The sequence below is a fragment of the Aquila chrysaetos genome, chromosome 17, assembly GCF_900496995.4.
Source record: "Aquila chrysaetos chrysaetos chromosome 17, bAquChr1.4, whole genome shotgun sequence".
Lineage (NCBI taxonomy): Eukaryota > Metazoa > Chordata > Aves > Accipitriformes > Accipitridae > Aquila > Aquila chrysaetos.
In genome coordinates this window covers 12662073-12678194 of record NC_044020.1, presented here as the reverse complement: position 1 = coordinate 12678194, position 16122 = coordinate 12662073, and the positions used below count along the sequence as shown (strand labels likewise).

At 42.1% G+C, this 16122-nt stretch overlaps 1 protein-coding gene across 1 annotated transcript in view; it reads right to left on the bottom strand.

Moving 5' to 3' along the window:
- Positions 1-188: 188 nt before the first annotated feature.
- WNK1 (WNK lysine deficient protein kinase 1) overlaps positions 189-16122 on the bottom strand; it is a 107606-nt gene continuing 91672 nt past the window's right edge. The window contains 7 exon segments of the mRNA XM_030040611.2: positions 189-3248; positions 3552-3739; positions 10614-10808; positions 12057-12259; positions 13207-13865; positions 14416-14495; positions 16003-16072. Coding sequence (XP_029896471.1) covers positions 2934-3248; positions 3552-3739; positions 10614-10808; positions 12057-12259; positions 13207-13865; positions 14416-14495; positions 16003-16072 — 1710 coding nt within the window. The 3' untranslated portion in view covers positions 189-2933.

Here is a 16122-nt window from a genome sequence, read left to right as displayed (position 1 = left end):
GTTTCAGAGTATTCTATTGAAAGGCCAAAGGCTCATTATTGACCACTGCTTTTGAGAAGTTAAGGGTCTCATTAAAATGGGTTTCTTGCACTTTCCTGTGATAAAATGATAAACTGGGTAACAGTTAAATCACTCCAGGAAGAGGACGGAGAGGTTGGAACTTGCTGTTCAACAAGAAAACCCACAGCTCAACAAAAGCAGGTTTGGTTTATTTGAATGACTTCATTAAATATTCTACAAAGGTAACAAATTGCAGCACAAAGCGCAATCGTACAAGAAGCGCAGTGCCTGGGTTTAGTGCAAAACATACAACTAACTACGGCCAGGGAAGCCCAAAGTTTCAATTCATTTTATTTTTTTTATTTTTATTTTTTACAGTGTACATTGTTAAATAATGTAAAGAAAACGGTTGTAATTCAGAAACAGATTTTATGTGGAAAAAGATACTCAAAGTGTAATATTAAACAAAATAATTTAACAGTTCAGTAGCATTAGTTTATTCCTCTAGACTTCAGTTATTCATCCACAGGAGGCGGGGGGGGAGGGGGGGGCGGAAATCAATGGTAAATAAAACCAGTTCTTGCATAACATTTAAGTGAAGAAACGACCTCAAACGTATTAGATCAAAATCAAATAACCACGTGCTGCATCCAGCCGATTGGTTCCCCTGCCATGAATATTCCCCTTGTTTCATGACTGCCTCAGGTTTGTCACTGCTGTTTCCAGAGCACACCTCTCCCCTCGCACTGGGCGTGTTCAGGAAACTTCTCTGCATCCATTCAGAGGGAAGAGCAGAGGTTCCCGGTTTCACTTCAGCCGCCGGGACCCCTGCTTTCTGCCCCCTCTTCCACCACACGCACACCATGAGCCTCCTCCCTCATTCTGTAGCTCTAGTCTGCACTTCAGTTACAAAGAATAAACCCCCAAATCTCAGGGACTCGAGCCCAGCCACCTCGCCACTAGCTTTCGCCCTCAGGCGTTCATCTCCAGCCCGTACCTGCCCTTGCTGCCAAAACTGCTGTAAAAAAAAAATGACAGGAAAGGAACTGATCTTGCGCGTTTCTCTGTAAAAATAAAAGAGTGAGAACATCCGCAGACAGAAAAACTCCCTGGGGGAACACCGCTCCTAGAAAAAAATTCAGGCAAGTAACATCTCCGTGATGCGCCAGCCTCCAGGACACCCGTCAGCTACTCCCAAGGACCAGGAAGCAGTGCCCTCATCCTTCACAGCTTTTTGCAGCACTACATAAATACTGGCTGGTATTATTTTTACTTTGAGGAGGAAACCAGTATTTTCTAAATATGAGAAGGGAGAATGACCAAAGCAGAAGGTACAGTACAGTTACTAAGAGGTGACAAATAGTTACAGTCCTGGTACCAGCTTGAAATTTGTTAGAGCGAACAAAATCGTAAATCCTCCAAGTAAGACAGAGGAAACTTCTTGATGCCGGCTGTTTCAAGTACATCCATTGCCGGCAATGGACGTTGCACCAGGACAGTCTATTCCTGGCTTAAATGGATTTTACCAAAAAAAAGGTAAGAAAAGCAATCCCAGCAGACAAGCCCATGCCAACGAGCAATGGCACCTCTCCCTCAAGTCACATCCTGACCAAACATCTTTACCACTTTGCAGGTGGAGTCAAACTGCATCTTAAGTTGGGCCTTTCCCAAAGATACACGTTCTCCCCATCCTCTCTCCGTTTCTGATCCAGACCTCCCACCTCCGTAGACAATATTGGTTAGTCTCGTTTTAGCTTCACCCACAACCCTCCATCCCACCCCCACCTGGCCCCTGTCACACCAGCAACTTCAGATCTGCCCGCCTGGACAAGTTTCCCCAACACACAGAACGCTGTTCCAACCCGCTGCCTCAATGACTTCCCCCTCCATACACCTACTTCTAAACAGTAACGGTATCACTAAATAAACTCCAATGTCCCAGTCACTAGGTACAAATAATCCATCCTTCTCTGAACTTGCCCTCTGTCCACCTGGGGGTCTGCTGGGAAGATGATGCTAACTGCAGAAGCAATAGAAGTCCAAGGCACTAAAATATCCAGCAAGCATACTGGGAGAACAGACAAGTATTCAAGTACATTAATTTATACAATTTTACATTCACATTTATTTATCTAATACAATGAAAATACAAAGGAAAAAGTTAAAGTGTCTCCAATAAGTATAAGGATATAGCTAGCTTTTTTTCCCATTTTTTTCTTTTTAACTTTTTTAACCCTCTATATTCCACTCATTTTTAAACTACTGTTGTCCAACAACATTTATATATCACAGTGTTTCCACATCAAAACTGATGGTAAGTACATGTCCGCAGGGAACTTTTAAAAATTTTTAAACAATTTAAATTGCTCTAATGCTGCAGTCAAAGCTGTTAATATCTTACTTAAAGCAGTAATGACCTATCAAGCACGGGCTGCACTGCAAGTCCATTCGTGTGCCCCATCACTTTGGAGCCAGATACGCTTGACTGGGGAGAGGGAGAGGAGGGGGATTTGGACAGCTTTTCTCCTGGTCTTGGTTCTTCAGGGAGAGATGAGAAGCGTGCTAAAGCCTCATGCTAGGATTCAGCTCTCCCACCTCAACACGTGTGGATTCAGCCTCAAACTAGAAATTTTACAGCAAGACTGCATTATCTGACCCTATGACTTCTCTTCACAGCTCTTGTTCCATGCAAGAGCAGAACCCCTTGGTCAAAAGCACTGTCCCATCATAAGGATGCTGATCATCCTCCTCCCCCTTGAAAGTGTGCAGGGAAACTCCCTTTACAGAGAGTTGACAGCAATGGTTGGAAAAGAGAAATTCATTCCCAGTCTGGCAAGCTACCAGTTCATTGCAGCACTAGTAGTTGATACAGGGCCCCATCTCCCTCCCCATGTCCTGTCCCAAGGTCTAGCCAGCACGGTCTCTGAGCACGGCTAAGTGGTCCGCAGGTTGGAGCCTGGAGGGTTGCTGATCGATTTTTGCAAATTGCTGATGTTGAAGCTTTGCAAAGATGCGGCACCTACGGGCTGGAACTGGCCGAGCGGTGGCTGTGCTGGACCACCCGTCCCACTCCACGGAGCAGCAAAAGACGCTGCTGGATAACCGTACTGCTGCGGAGGGCACATAGCCTTTGTGAAGGGACCTAAAGAGGTAGCTGATGCTGCAGAGATGGGCGTAGCACCCAGGGAAGATGTCATAGAGATACAGAGCTGACCTGGTGCCGAGAATTTTCTTGCCATTCCAGGACCCTGAAAGAAAACCCAACCCCCAAGAACAGTTACACAACTGTGCTTAAAAACCACAGGCTCACCCCTTGGTCCACAAGCTGTTCCCAACAGATGCTTAGAAGAACATGTGACGGCCCTCCTCTTTAGTTATCCCCTTCCCTTCCATAGCAGGCAATACCATCCTGCACATAAAAGATATAGGTAACAGTTTTCTGGAACAGTTGTCCAAGCTATGTGGCAACTGTACTCTGTGTTTGACACCCTGATGAGATAGCAACAACACTGACAGTTTCTTACCATAAATGTTCACGGATTATATCTCACCTCATAGTTGCTATGCCCTTTGCCAACTTTCTTGCCAGACAGGTTCATGGCATCTCGGGCCCAGTTATCTACCAGCTTGTGCAGGTCATCTGTGAAAGTCCCTTTCCGGCTTGAGGCAATAGCAGTAGGCTGAGACTGGGGTGCTTGGCTGTTCACTGTAGCCCCGACTGTGTTAGTGCTGCTGGTCCCTAGAAATACAAAAAACAGGAATCAAAACTGAGGTTAAAGATCATCTTTCTCTAGTAAATTTAATAATTGTGGTAACGGTACATCAATAGAGCGCCAGTTTAAATGCCATGCAGATTAATTTTAAGTTTCAATTCCAGGACACACTGAAGTGGGAACTACAAGGAATCCTACAGGCATTTTCTCAGATTAAGAGTATTTCATAGATATGTTTACTTTTCAAGAAGTGCTGCAAGTAGTCATCTTAAGAGGGGAATGGTAGCAGCCTACAGGTCTTTGTAGAGGAAAAAGGAGATTAGATTTCAACACTGAATGACAAGTACAGCCACGTCATTCTCATCCTATGCCTTTTAATTAGCAGCAACCACTATTGGCACGGGTCAATTCCACCTTGGAGGACAACGCTGGATGCTGAATAAGGAGCAGTACAATCAGCATCGCCAGCTGCTCTGTAGCAAATTATCTCCACTTGGTAAAATGAAGAGAAAAATTCACCCAGATTACACAAAAAAGCCACAGTGAGAAACAGCAACTGTTGTTTCCAATAGCTGCCATACTTATGGTCTTGAGGATAACCAGATGGGACTGTCTTCATCCACCAAACAGCCAGGATCAGCAGGGGAAGTCTGCACTGCATTAAATTTTGCTTTTTGCCTCTGAAAGCATTTTTTTGCCATTATGTTCAGATTTCCTATGTCAGAAGAACAAGCATTTCAGATGCAGACAACTAATACAGCTTAAAGAAGGCAGAAATGAGAGTAGTTCCTCAGATGTGCTTTGACAAGTTTTTCTATTCACTGGGTTGATTGCAAGAACACAAAAACCCCTTCACATAAATACCAGGTTTCGGTTCTGCTAGAAAGCTTGCTGAACATTATTCTGTAGAAAGAAATAAGTCTAGCTTTGTTTTGGATAGCCTCACTATCCCACTCACACTTATAAACAAGCAACTGCACTTGAATTTAGGTTTCTCAAAGGCAGACCTCAGAACAGGAATACAAGAAAGTGTATATTATCAAGTAGCCTAAATTCCCAGCAGTATTGCAAAGTATCCTCATTTACAGTTGTGGAAGTGACAGTTAACCACTAGGGCAGACTTTTTCTGAAGGACACAGTAAAGGCACAATTAATCTAGGTTTTTCAAATCCATTTAGTACAAAACCAAACAACAAAATCAGTATCTGGCCGCTGCAGTGCTAAACCCAGCACTCCTTGCAAGCCCACATCCTTACCTACTTGGTTCTCAAAGTCCCTCAAACATTTCTACTTGCTCACTCTGAAAACTGCAACTGGGAAATCCAAGAAAACCAGAGTCTACGGCAGACATTTCTGAAGAAAAACTGATTAAAGTGAGCATCAAAAGTTCCAGTAATGAAAATCATCTCTCTATTGCGAACGCCAAATGACTGAGTCGCTGTCTCTTGCCTGACAGCTACTTCATCTGTTCCACTTTCCCTGGCTATCGGCCACATTCCTTGCAACCACCGCATCAAAGAACTGGCTCCAACCCCTGCAGGAATGTTTCATATTGAGGAGTGAATTAGGAAGGTGACGTACTTACTATGCAGGACAAATAAGCAAAGTGTTACTGCCTCTAGTAGTGCTGAGGAGGAAAGGATATGTATCCCTCCCACCAGCTCCAGCTCAAGCATAGAAGTGGCTCCCAGTCTGGGTGGCCACAGGTGGGGCAGAAGTTGTTACAGGCAGGCAGATGCATGCAACAGTACACACGAAAAGGAAAGAATAAGGTTCCCTGACCAGGGAGTGCAGCTGCAGCACAGATGAAGAGTAATAGGAACACATTGTAAGGTGGCAAGGAAAATCTACAGTGAAAATAACAAGAACCTTAAGCATACATCATGTGGAAAGGGCTCAGAATACAATTATTTAATAAGAGCAATGATGTGAAAGGTGAAATTGAACACAAATGAGGCAAAAGCAAGAAAGAGGTACTGTGGGGGAGCTGCCAAAACCAGTAATAATCACATTTCACCATGAGGGTTCATGCAGGGATTGACACACTTGCTCTCATCTTCTTCATGATGGCCAGTATCTGCTTTTGATATTTTACATTTCCACTTTAATCAGTAAGCACACTGGATCATGGACCTATGCTGGAGAGCTTCCTCAGGCCATGAAAAGGGGAGAATTAATCAAGGTATATACTACAGTGCATTCAGCTGAAGATGTGAAAGATCATTTAGGAAAGTTTAAGTGTTTTGAAAAGGACTGGATTGGTTCAGGGTGGGAAAGATGGGAGGTTGAGAGAGCTTTGTCTCCAAAAGTGATTTTTTTAGGGAGCTCCTATCTCAGGTCACAGACAGACCAGCCTACACCATTATAGGTGAGCTACACAATTGCTAAAGCTCCCACATAATGTCAATTTAAAAAATTACTTCTCAGGAATTTCACATTTTAGCTCTGATGTAGTCACCGCCTACAGAAACTGCCATCCAGAAGAGTCTGAAAAGGAAGTGCTTCAACTTGTAGCATCCAATGGAAACAACCCCCCACATTCCTGCTCGGTCACAGCAGCCATCCCCAGTTCTGCTCTGACATGAAGGATCTGAAGTGAAACAGGCTTCTCTCTCTCCAGCCCGCTACCTATAATGCCTTCATTCTGCCCTTTTATTTTTCCCCCCATAAACTAGCAGTCAAAAGACACCTTTAAAACAGTCTTAAATGCCATGAGCACACACAGGCTTTTCTAAACATCTCTTGCTTTGGGAGACACACTGGAGATATCTGATGGCTTACTCTTACTCTTTTAAAATGTTGAAGGAGTGTCTGCAATTGGATCCATCACTGACGTGGCAAGCCCCATCAGATCTGTAAACAAACCAGCTGCTCAGAGGTACCATTCTAGCACATTACAGTGAGCAACTGACCCTGATGCTCAATTCGCTCTCGTTAGCGACGAGCAAAGAGTTCCACAGTGAAGGTGAGGTTCTGCCTGCCTCCACTTGTCTGCAAGAGTAATAGCCAGATGATTCAATATACTAACAACAGGGTACACATTAGAGGGCATAACATAGACAGACAGATGCTGTGCTGGAGACAGAGTCAGGGAGGTAAGGCTTCAGTGACCAGAAAAAGCTGATGAATAGCTTTACAATCAGGAATCGGAGATAACAGAAATAAGATAATTACTACAGAGCTGGTTGCAAGGACAGACTTTTTTCACCATCTTCCCTGAAGCACAAAGAGAGAGTAATTTGTTAAAGATAAGAGAAACAGTGAGAAATGTTTAGTATCAGCAAACAGTACAAAAAGCTTGGTGAGAAACAGAGGACATGGCACAGCAGGGCTCTTGTAGTCACTACTGGGACATTCTAGGAAAAACCCAAAGACTGGTCTGACAATTTAATCAGTTGTACTTTCAGAAATGGAAGAGGTCCAGCCTCCTACATTTATTCTTCAGAATTCCCAAACCATAGTGAAGAGTGAACAATGTCAGGAGACGTTACCGTCACAACTGGCTGTTATCACAAAAGGAAAAACAAGTACATCTTCCATTTTTGTCAGGACGTAGGAAGCATTTTACAACTATCAAAGTTCGACCGGTTTACAACATAAGAAAGATTTATTTGATAGGTCAAGTGCTTTTAGTTTGTCACCCTATTTTCTCAGATCCGTGGAATAGTTCAGATGTTCCCTGCTAAGCTGTACCACTCTGTTTCTCAGCTGCACAGTTAAAAGCATCAATCACTGCACTGTTTCCTCAACACCGCTGATTCTAACCCAGCATCTTCTCCAGCTGTCACTCTCCACCACAGTCTGCAATAGCGTTTCAAGGACAAGACTCCAGGAAGCAAGCAACCTGCAATAAGCCAAGTGCCAGGCCAAGCTGTGCCATGCCAAGTATTACCTGCTTTTACAGGACAGCTACAACACACTTTTCAAAAGGAATCCGTTTCCCTTAGCACCAGTCCCATAAGCAAGAGATATACATGCTAAAGTACTCTTACAGACAGATGATGGTCAATTTGCAGCAAGCCAAGGCCTTGTAAGTAAATGATACTCTCATATATTCAGTTCATTGTCAATTCTAGAAACGGAATGGCTGTTCTTTATATTCCCTAGCCCAAAACAGGGCAGGCCAGACTAAAGATGATTTTTTTAAAGTTAGCTTTGGAAGGAGTTTAACTTCTTCCAAGAAAGGAGCCATAAATCTTGAGATTGCAGATGTCAGTTAGTGCAGAGCTGCACATTAATATACCTAGGAAAAACATTTAAAGCTGCTCAATTTGAAAAATTAAATACCGTTATATCCCCAAATCCCATGAAGTGGGATAGAGGTATCACTGCAAAACTGAACAGCCAGGAAAAAACTTCCCCTCACTCTGACTCACTCCCTTTCTCAAAGGATGGAGCTGGTTGCATTGCAGCTGTCTCTGCAGAAGGCCAGGCCCAGTTCCTGCACACAACTCTCTGGCTCAGCTATGCTACTGCCAACTGTAGCAAGACAGATGCTACAGATGCATGGTACTGTCATGCAGTGCAGCGACTGAAGGTCTCTTCACAGCACTTCAAGCTTTCTCATATCAAGTCATTCCAGAGGGTGGGAAACAAATGTCGGACATTTAAACAGCCCAGCCTGCAGAAGCAGCGTGGGAGATGTTGCAGCACTCCCAATAAAAAGCATCACATTAGCAGCCTCGGCTCAAGCGTATCATTACTTCAATCACATCAGAAGTTTGAGGCTCTCTTGTAAGTCTGGCCTAACGCAAGTACAAATGAAAGGATTTTGAAAAGAGCTGCAAGGTAACTCATGAAGGTTGACAGGATGTCTGAAGATGTCTATTTACCCACCTTTACTGCTATTTTGTATCTCCAATTCACGATAAAAACTTCTAAACCTGGGCCCATTAGTAGGTAAGGATCTTTTGAGTTTGCCTGAAAATATTCTCTAAGTATTTTTAAAACCCTCAAGACTTCAATCTTTAGCTATCCATCTGCTAATGAACATAAGAAGTCATTATTAACTGTCTACAGGTGGCATCAATACTCCGCACTGTAATCAGCACTACTGCTGAGAACATGCAAAACCACATCCCCATCAGTTACAGTAGTGTCCAACATAGGAATAATTTGGAAAACAAGTCTTCTGCACTGTTCCACTATAAAGACTACCTCCCCTCCAAGTCTGATGTCAGCTAACATATGCTGAAGCATAATTACTAAGGCAGGCCAAAAGAAAAAGCCCATGCACCCACAACTTGCTAAGTCTCCCCAGTTTCTGTCATTTCACTGAACTGTCCTGAAAGTTTCCACCAAAAGCTTAGAGAAAATGAGTGCTTGTTATTATGAGTTTAACAACAGAGAATACCTAACACGAGAACCCAAACTTCTAAAGGTGTGCTAAGAGCAGCTCAGCTGAGCCATGGGATGGGAGGGAATACAAGGTGGCAGATGAGAATGGGCTGCATGAAACAGATCCAAGCAGCAGAATAAAACCAAAAAGACAAAACAAAAAACAGACAAGGAAGGAGTAAAGGTGTTACACACAAAGAGCCAAGCAGGGCGTACTCAGAAATCGGGTCCTCCTGCCACCAGGCTTGAACGTCACTCTCTCAGATGCACAGTTAAACTTCGCACAGCCTGTGAGAAAACAAAAACGGGAATAACAGAGAAAGGAGAGAAGAGACAGAACACCACTACAAGATGTTAGCAACTTGAGGTTGGAAGGGTGAAATGCATTAACATGGCAAACAAGAATAAGCCTCAAAGTGTGGACCAAAGAGTGTGTAGACAATATACAGAGTGAAAAAACTCCCTCCAACACCTCCAGACATTAGGCCAAGTTTGCAATGTTACTCTCCAGTACATAACTCGACAATAAGGTTGCAATCTACAGGAAAGCCAAATCCTGGCAAAAGTATCCAATTATAAAATGGTACTGCACAACTCTAGATACAGGGAGATGATTCAAGTAGCTCCAAAACACTTGAAACAGTTCATTAAAAAAAACCCTATAGAAAATTCTTCCAAAAAGTCTGTTTCCATTTTCTGTCTGTACTTCTCCAATTTCAGCAAAAACATGCATTAGAATTGATGTATTCAATCAGTCTATGGCAAAGCTTTTCAAAAAGATGTTCAAGGGGAAAAAAAACTGGAACAGATAAGTTCAGAGAAGTAAAGGAATAAAGCTATCATCCCCTTAATGACTGGCAAGCAAAAAAGCCCTCCCTCTCAAATAAATCAGAGCTATGTCTGAGAAATTATTTGATAACATACTAACTAATAACAAGCAATCCACAACTTGAGTGACTTGAGTAAATGAACAATTCATTGTTCCTACCATTCCACCCTGCTACCCTAACTCTTCCTCCCAGGATAATTCTTTAACTCACAGTTGCGGAACATGAGCCTTTTTTACCTTTTATCATTAAAAATTCCATTGACAGAAACAGCCAAAGCAGTTCGGAAGTCTAAAAGAACTCAAGTCTTCAGAAATTTCCTACCATTTCAATTATCTGTTAACATCAAAGCTGCTCTGCCCCTTCCTTAGTGTCACTTTGCATTTCCAACCCCCCATTCTCATCTGTCTCCTCAGCCTTTCGGCCAATACCTTTCCCCCAGGTCAGCAGAACATTGCTTGCCACCACCATACCGCACACTTTTATATTCTCCTTGGTGCTTTCATTACAGCAGACAGGGCCATGCACTATATATTCATTACTTCAATAACCTCACAATTCACCTGTGTGAGAAGGTAGATATCTAGTTGCAAAAATAATCCTTATCGGCCTCCACGCATAGGTTGGAGACTACCAATCTACTTTATGCTATGTATTAAAAATCAAGTGTCATCAGTTGATCGTTGACCAGTAACAAAGGTGCAAGACTCGACACCAATTCCATTTCAAGTCTTACCTTGGCCTGGTGCCGAAAGGCTTGGTACCGAAAGGGCACCATCACTGGTAAAGGCAGAGTAGAGATTTTCGCTAGAAGGTGAAGGTTTGAGGGGCTGTAACAAATGGTTCTGCCCAGTCTCTGGCACACTACCAGGGGGATGAAGAGTCTGCTGTGGGGGCAAGACTGATGGTGCACTTTGAGCTGACAGATTGCCTAGAGGAAGAAGGAAGGCAAAAAGTCATTCAACATTTCGGTTACCCCACATCATTTTCGAAGCTTCTGTAATTGTTCCCAAGGGACAGGATTAAAAACAGAGTAAAATTTGACTGGAACATTTACTAGGGAGTGAAGTCACTCAAATGATCAGCTGAGGTATTATGCTAGTGATACAGGAAGAAGTGCTGGGGGGGGGGGGCGCGGCGCAGATATCCTCTGGTCAAGCATGACAACCCAGGCAAGAGAGGGGGAGGCAGAGGGAAGGAACTATTCCAGTTTCTGAGAAAGCAGTAAGACTAGAAAAATTCTTATTCACTTAAGTTTGAAGGCAACTCTGTGCTAGCTCACTGTCACATGCTCACACATAGCTCCCCTATCATATAACAAAACAGAAGTGAGCAGCCAGGGTGACTGGATACAGAAACTGTGGCATGACAGGGAATTACCAAAGTGAATGTGCAGGAAGCAGTAACAAATATTTCTGCTCGCAGTGCTGGCCCTCCAGTATGGTTTACTCAATGCTACAGGATTTGAGAGACATCTACAATTAGCCAGCAAGCATCTGACATCTACGTCATTCAAACAGTAAACAGAACTACTTTTCTGAGTCCTGTTTATTCTAAGAATGGTTTTAGTAAGAAAGGAAGCCTTGACAATTGAAACTGTTTCTCAGTTTGTAAGTACAAAAAAATTTCAACTCCATTAAAAAAAAAAAAAAAAAAATCACTACTTTAACATCCATCAACTGTGACTGAGTTTCTGAAGTGTAAGGACACTAGTAATACCATGCTTAATTGCTACTAAAGTAGAAAAAAAAAATCTCTGAAGATGACTATAGAGACCAGCCCCATTCTGCAAAATCAGTTTCAGGAGGCAACAAGAGCAGTTTATCTTAAAAATAAATAAATTAATAAATAAAACAGAAGTTTTTCCCCATACTGTAAATTTACACTTTTCTTCCTAGTCAGAGCCCCATGAGTAATCTCTAAAAAATACAATTCACAACTTTAGAACTGCTCTTACAGAACAATGTAACCATATCTTTCAGTAGAGTCCAGAAGTCACAAGCAAGACTACCAAATAGCAAAAGCAATTTCAAAAATGATCTAGTAATCCAGGCTGTGGAGGAACTGGGACACACATACCCCCCTCCAAAAGACAGGACAGAGGGACAGATGTAGATCTAAGAATCAGAGACAGCACCTTGTCTGTTTCATCTACTCAGAAAATTGAATAAAGTCTTACCTGATAGTTGAGGGCTTTTGTTTCCCTGGGAGCTGCTACGACTGGACTTGCTGCCTTTTCCTTTAGTAGGTCGTCTCCTCCTTCCTGAAAGGGGTGCAGCTGGGGGAATAATTACTGCAGGTGGGGCCTTTCCCAATTTCATGTATAGTGACTCAATCTCCTGCTTCTGACGACTCTGCAGCTCCTGGATCTCTTTAAGGTGCCTAACAAGTTACCAAAGAGTATGACTTACAAAAATTATATGTATATACATGCATGCATACAATCCTTCCCCTCCAGTCAAGCTTGACCAGCTTCTTCGGTCACTCTCTCATTAACATTTAAGAAAGGTGGAAATAAATCTTTTCCACAAATAACCACTGAACGCAGATGGCAGAACACTTGCCACTTTCCACTGTGCTCTAACCCTGGCTAGAATTCCAACAAAAAGGCCCCAATGTTGTAATCATAAAACCAGGATAAATGGAAGTACAAACAGGAACATACACCTACTGCAGAAGATCAAATCATTCAGCATCAAAATGCTACAGGAATAGCTAGATTACTCATTTTCTGAGACATATGGCCTTGGAGACGTCTACCTTTGTATTACCTTAAGTGGTTTTTTTTCAGAGCAGTTGCATACAAAGATTTAAAATTGCCAGCTGCCCTAAAAAAAGTTCAACTTCCAGTATAAATAAATTAGTAGGTCACATTGCTTGACTTCTAAATTTTTTTCTAAGCCAACAAGGATTCTTCAGGAAAAGGAGAACCATTAGAAATGCAGAGCTGTGTGTCATTTCCAAATGAGACACCACTTTTCCCACTAACTACTAAATTTCAGTAATACGCAAAAGCTTCTACATATCTGGAGTCTTATCCACAGTGCAGCAATCAATCTACATATAAACACATACAACAAGGTTACAGGTTAGAAAATTCAGTACAGCAAACATGTATATACCTTTTTTGTTATAACTGTATACTACTTTCCCACTAAAGAATCTTACTTCCCACATAAACACTGACAAAGTGTCCTGATACTTAGCAAAGGTTGAGGCTCTTAAAGAAGTTCACTTTTGTTCTTTGTGAAAAGTAAAGTATAGATGAAATTCATATTAATCCTATTACATATATTTCATACATGACCACACAAGGAAAAAAGCCTTACTTCTCTCGTAACCGACGGAGTTCCAATTTCAAGTCTTCATCTTCAATATCCGACTCATTGTCACTGCTCATGTAGGAAGAGTTGAATGAGTTGCTAAGGCTCTGAACAGGGAGGCTGATCTTCGACCCCAGGGGCTGGAGAGAGTCTGGGCTCCCCGAGCCATCATCCAAATCCTTAGCCAACCCGCTTAAGAAAGCAGCCTCCGGTTCAGAGGACGGACCATTCATGTGTGGGGACTGCCTTGACTCCAACTCTTTCTTCGGAGCTGCAGCTGAAGAAGCAACTTGTTCCAAGCCCACAGGGAGAGGAAGAGTCATTGGCTCCTTCTCTGCACAGCTGACCTCATCCTGAGTCTTTAACACCGAAAAGCGCCCCACTTGATCCGTTGTTGTTGTTACCTGAAAGCGCCCAACCTTAGTAGGCTGACCAACATCTACTGGTAATTGCAGCACAGGAACTGTCTGAGGAATGCCATCTACCACATCCAAGGAAGAGTCAGCGACAGCCTCGCTTTTCCGACTGCCAGCCTGCTTTACCAGTGTACTCTCTGGGCTACTGCCAGAAAGAGATGAAGAATCAGTGGAGGTGGTTTCAAATTGCACCGGCTTAGTTTCAGGTTTGTCACCCTCTTTTAGCACATCATCCACTGCCACGGATACCTAGAATAGAAATGCAATCATGCAGACTTCCTTAGTTCTTCCTTAACATGATGCTTTTATTTACCTGAACAGTAAGATGCATGTGAGAGAGGGAAAATAACTTGTTTCCTTGGTATGCCACAAAGCAAGCTACTGCATCCCTCCAAGTAAGACGCTGCCACACAAAATAGTACTTCTAAGCAATCTGGAGGATTAACTCCAAGAAACATAGCAAATTCAGAGGGGACCTCCTTCACAAACAGGACATAATACAGTGAACATCCCAGCATTGTCAGCTTAAAAGCAGATAACACTAAAGATCAAGGCCAACAGTTACACAGCTAAGGCCTGACATGATGAAATGCTGTATTCACAACTCTAGACCTACATAATCTAGTGCAATCTCTGCCCTGAATGAAAACACCATCTGCACAAAGCACTGCATTCACAAGCTCAACATGGACATTTTCTCCAGACAGAAAAGCCCACCATGAGGCACACCGAGCAGGCACTACACAGGAACTGCTCCAAGATCCTGTACCAACAACCAAATCAGTTTAACAGCTCCTACCTGAAACCGTCCCATTTTAAGAACACCTGCTCCTGCTGTGGTAGCTGTAGCACTGCTCTCTCCACCACAGGATGCTGAAGCTAAGGAAAAGGAGAATGGTATTAAGAAGAAAATGAGCAATATATTATTTGAACTCCAACCATTTCTTTTTATCTACTTCAAACTCAACTGTCAGTTAACTCCTAACAGGCCTTTGGATTCATGGAGCCTGACCTCTTTTTTTCAATTTTACCATATAGAACATCAAACTGCAAGTATTTTTCTATAAAGTTTCCCTGCACAGTATACTTGCCAAAAGTGCACTTTTAGATAGCAGTAAAAAAAGCACACTGATTCCAACAAGGATGTGAAATAGCCAAAGAATAAAAAACAGAACTGGAATTTATGTAAGAAAAAGTTTGTTTTAATTCAATACCCACAATGACTACCTAACTTTCACAAATGCTGGGGACAAATTATTAATATAAAAATGGTAAGCTGAAGAAATGCTATAAACCACATTTACTCAAAGCAGTCTATCTGAAGCTTTCAGAGCTGGATTCTGAGGTGTCAGTGCCTAATTTTGTTGCTGTATGCACTGGCAGTATAAGGTTACAAAGCTGAGAAATAACATTCTGGTTTTAAGTCAGTTCTATTGGACAGCTTGCTGTGCTTATTAAGCAACTTCCCAGTTTGTTTACTTTTACCTTCAAAATTTCAGCAGGCAAAACCCAACTCATTTTCTAGCAGACAAATGAGTTCTACAGTATAGTTCACTACCAACATACCAAAATGGGAATATTTTATTTTCCTACTGGTTTTATTAGCTTTTGAAGGTTTGTCATTGAACTTCAGAGGCACATGCAAGTTAAATAATGTTTACTAGATAGCTCAGAAATAATTTTAGTACCACATTAACAGTTTTTTTAAAAAAGAAGATTTTTAAAATTAAAACAATTAGGAGAATACTGACAGGAAACTCTCAACTATTTTGCAAGCTGTTGGGGCCCCCCCACCTCCCCCCAACAATTAAACTCGTTTAGATTTGAAAGTCATTGATCATTCAGACTTCAATTGTTGATCATCCAGTCAACCTTCAGTTGTTCTAAGGCACCCAGAAGGGAGTCTGGTTTTCCTACTACCTTTCTTAAATTTTTGGTAGTTTAACCTTCATTTCTCTATTTAAATAGAAAGGAAACACTCTTAGGTTAGGGAGAGGTATCCTACACATTGAACACAACACGATGATGCAAGATAAGAAGGCTTACTGTTGTTGCCGAGAACATAACATGTGACAGAAAACAGTTCCTTCAAATCCTGAAGCTGTACCTTAGCAGCATACTGGAGATTCTTTGCAAGTCTCAATTTAGCATTTTGGACAGCTTTAAATCCTAAATGAGTTACTATAATATGCATATACATCATTCCCTTCTCATGGGCTACAGTGGAAATTTTCAGTCTAGTTACTAAAAACTAATACAATCCTTAAGGAATTGTCATTGTATGACTTAGTAAAAAAGGCTCTATCCTTCCAAGTTACTAGTCTGTTCAATTTTGGATTATATCTCCATACTGAGAAACCATCTAAAATAATCAAGGCTGTCTTACCATCCTTCAGAGACTGCGTTGCTGTGGACACCAGCCCGGTAACCGTTGTAGATGCTACTGAGGGCACAGACTACAGGTTCAAGGGGGAAAACAAAATAAAATTAAATTAAAAGAATCGGC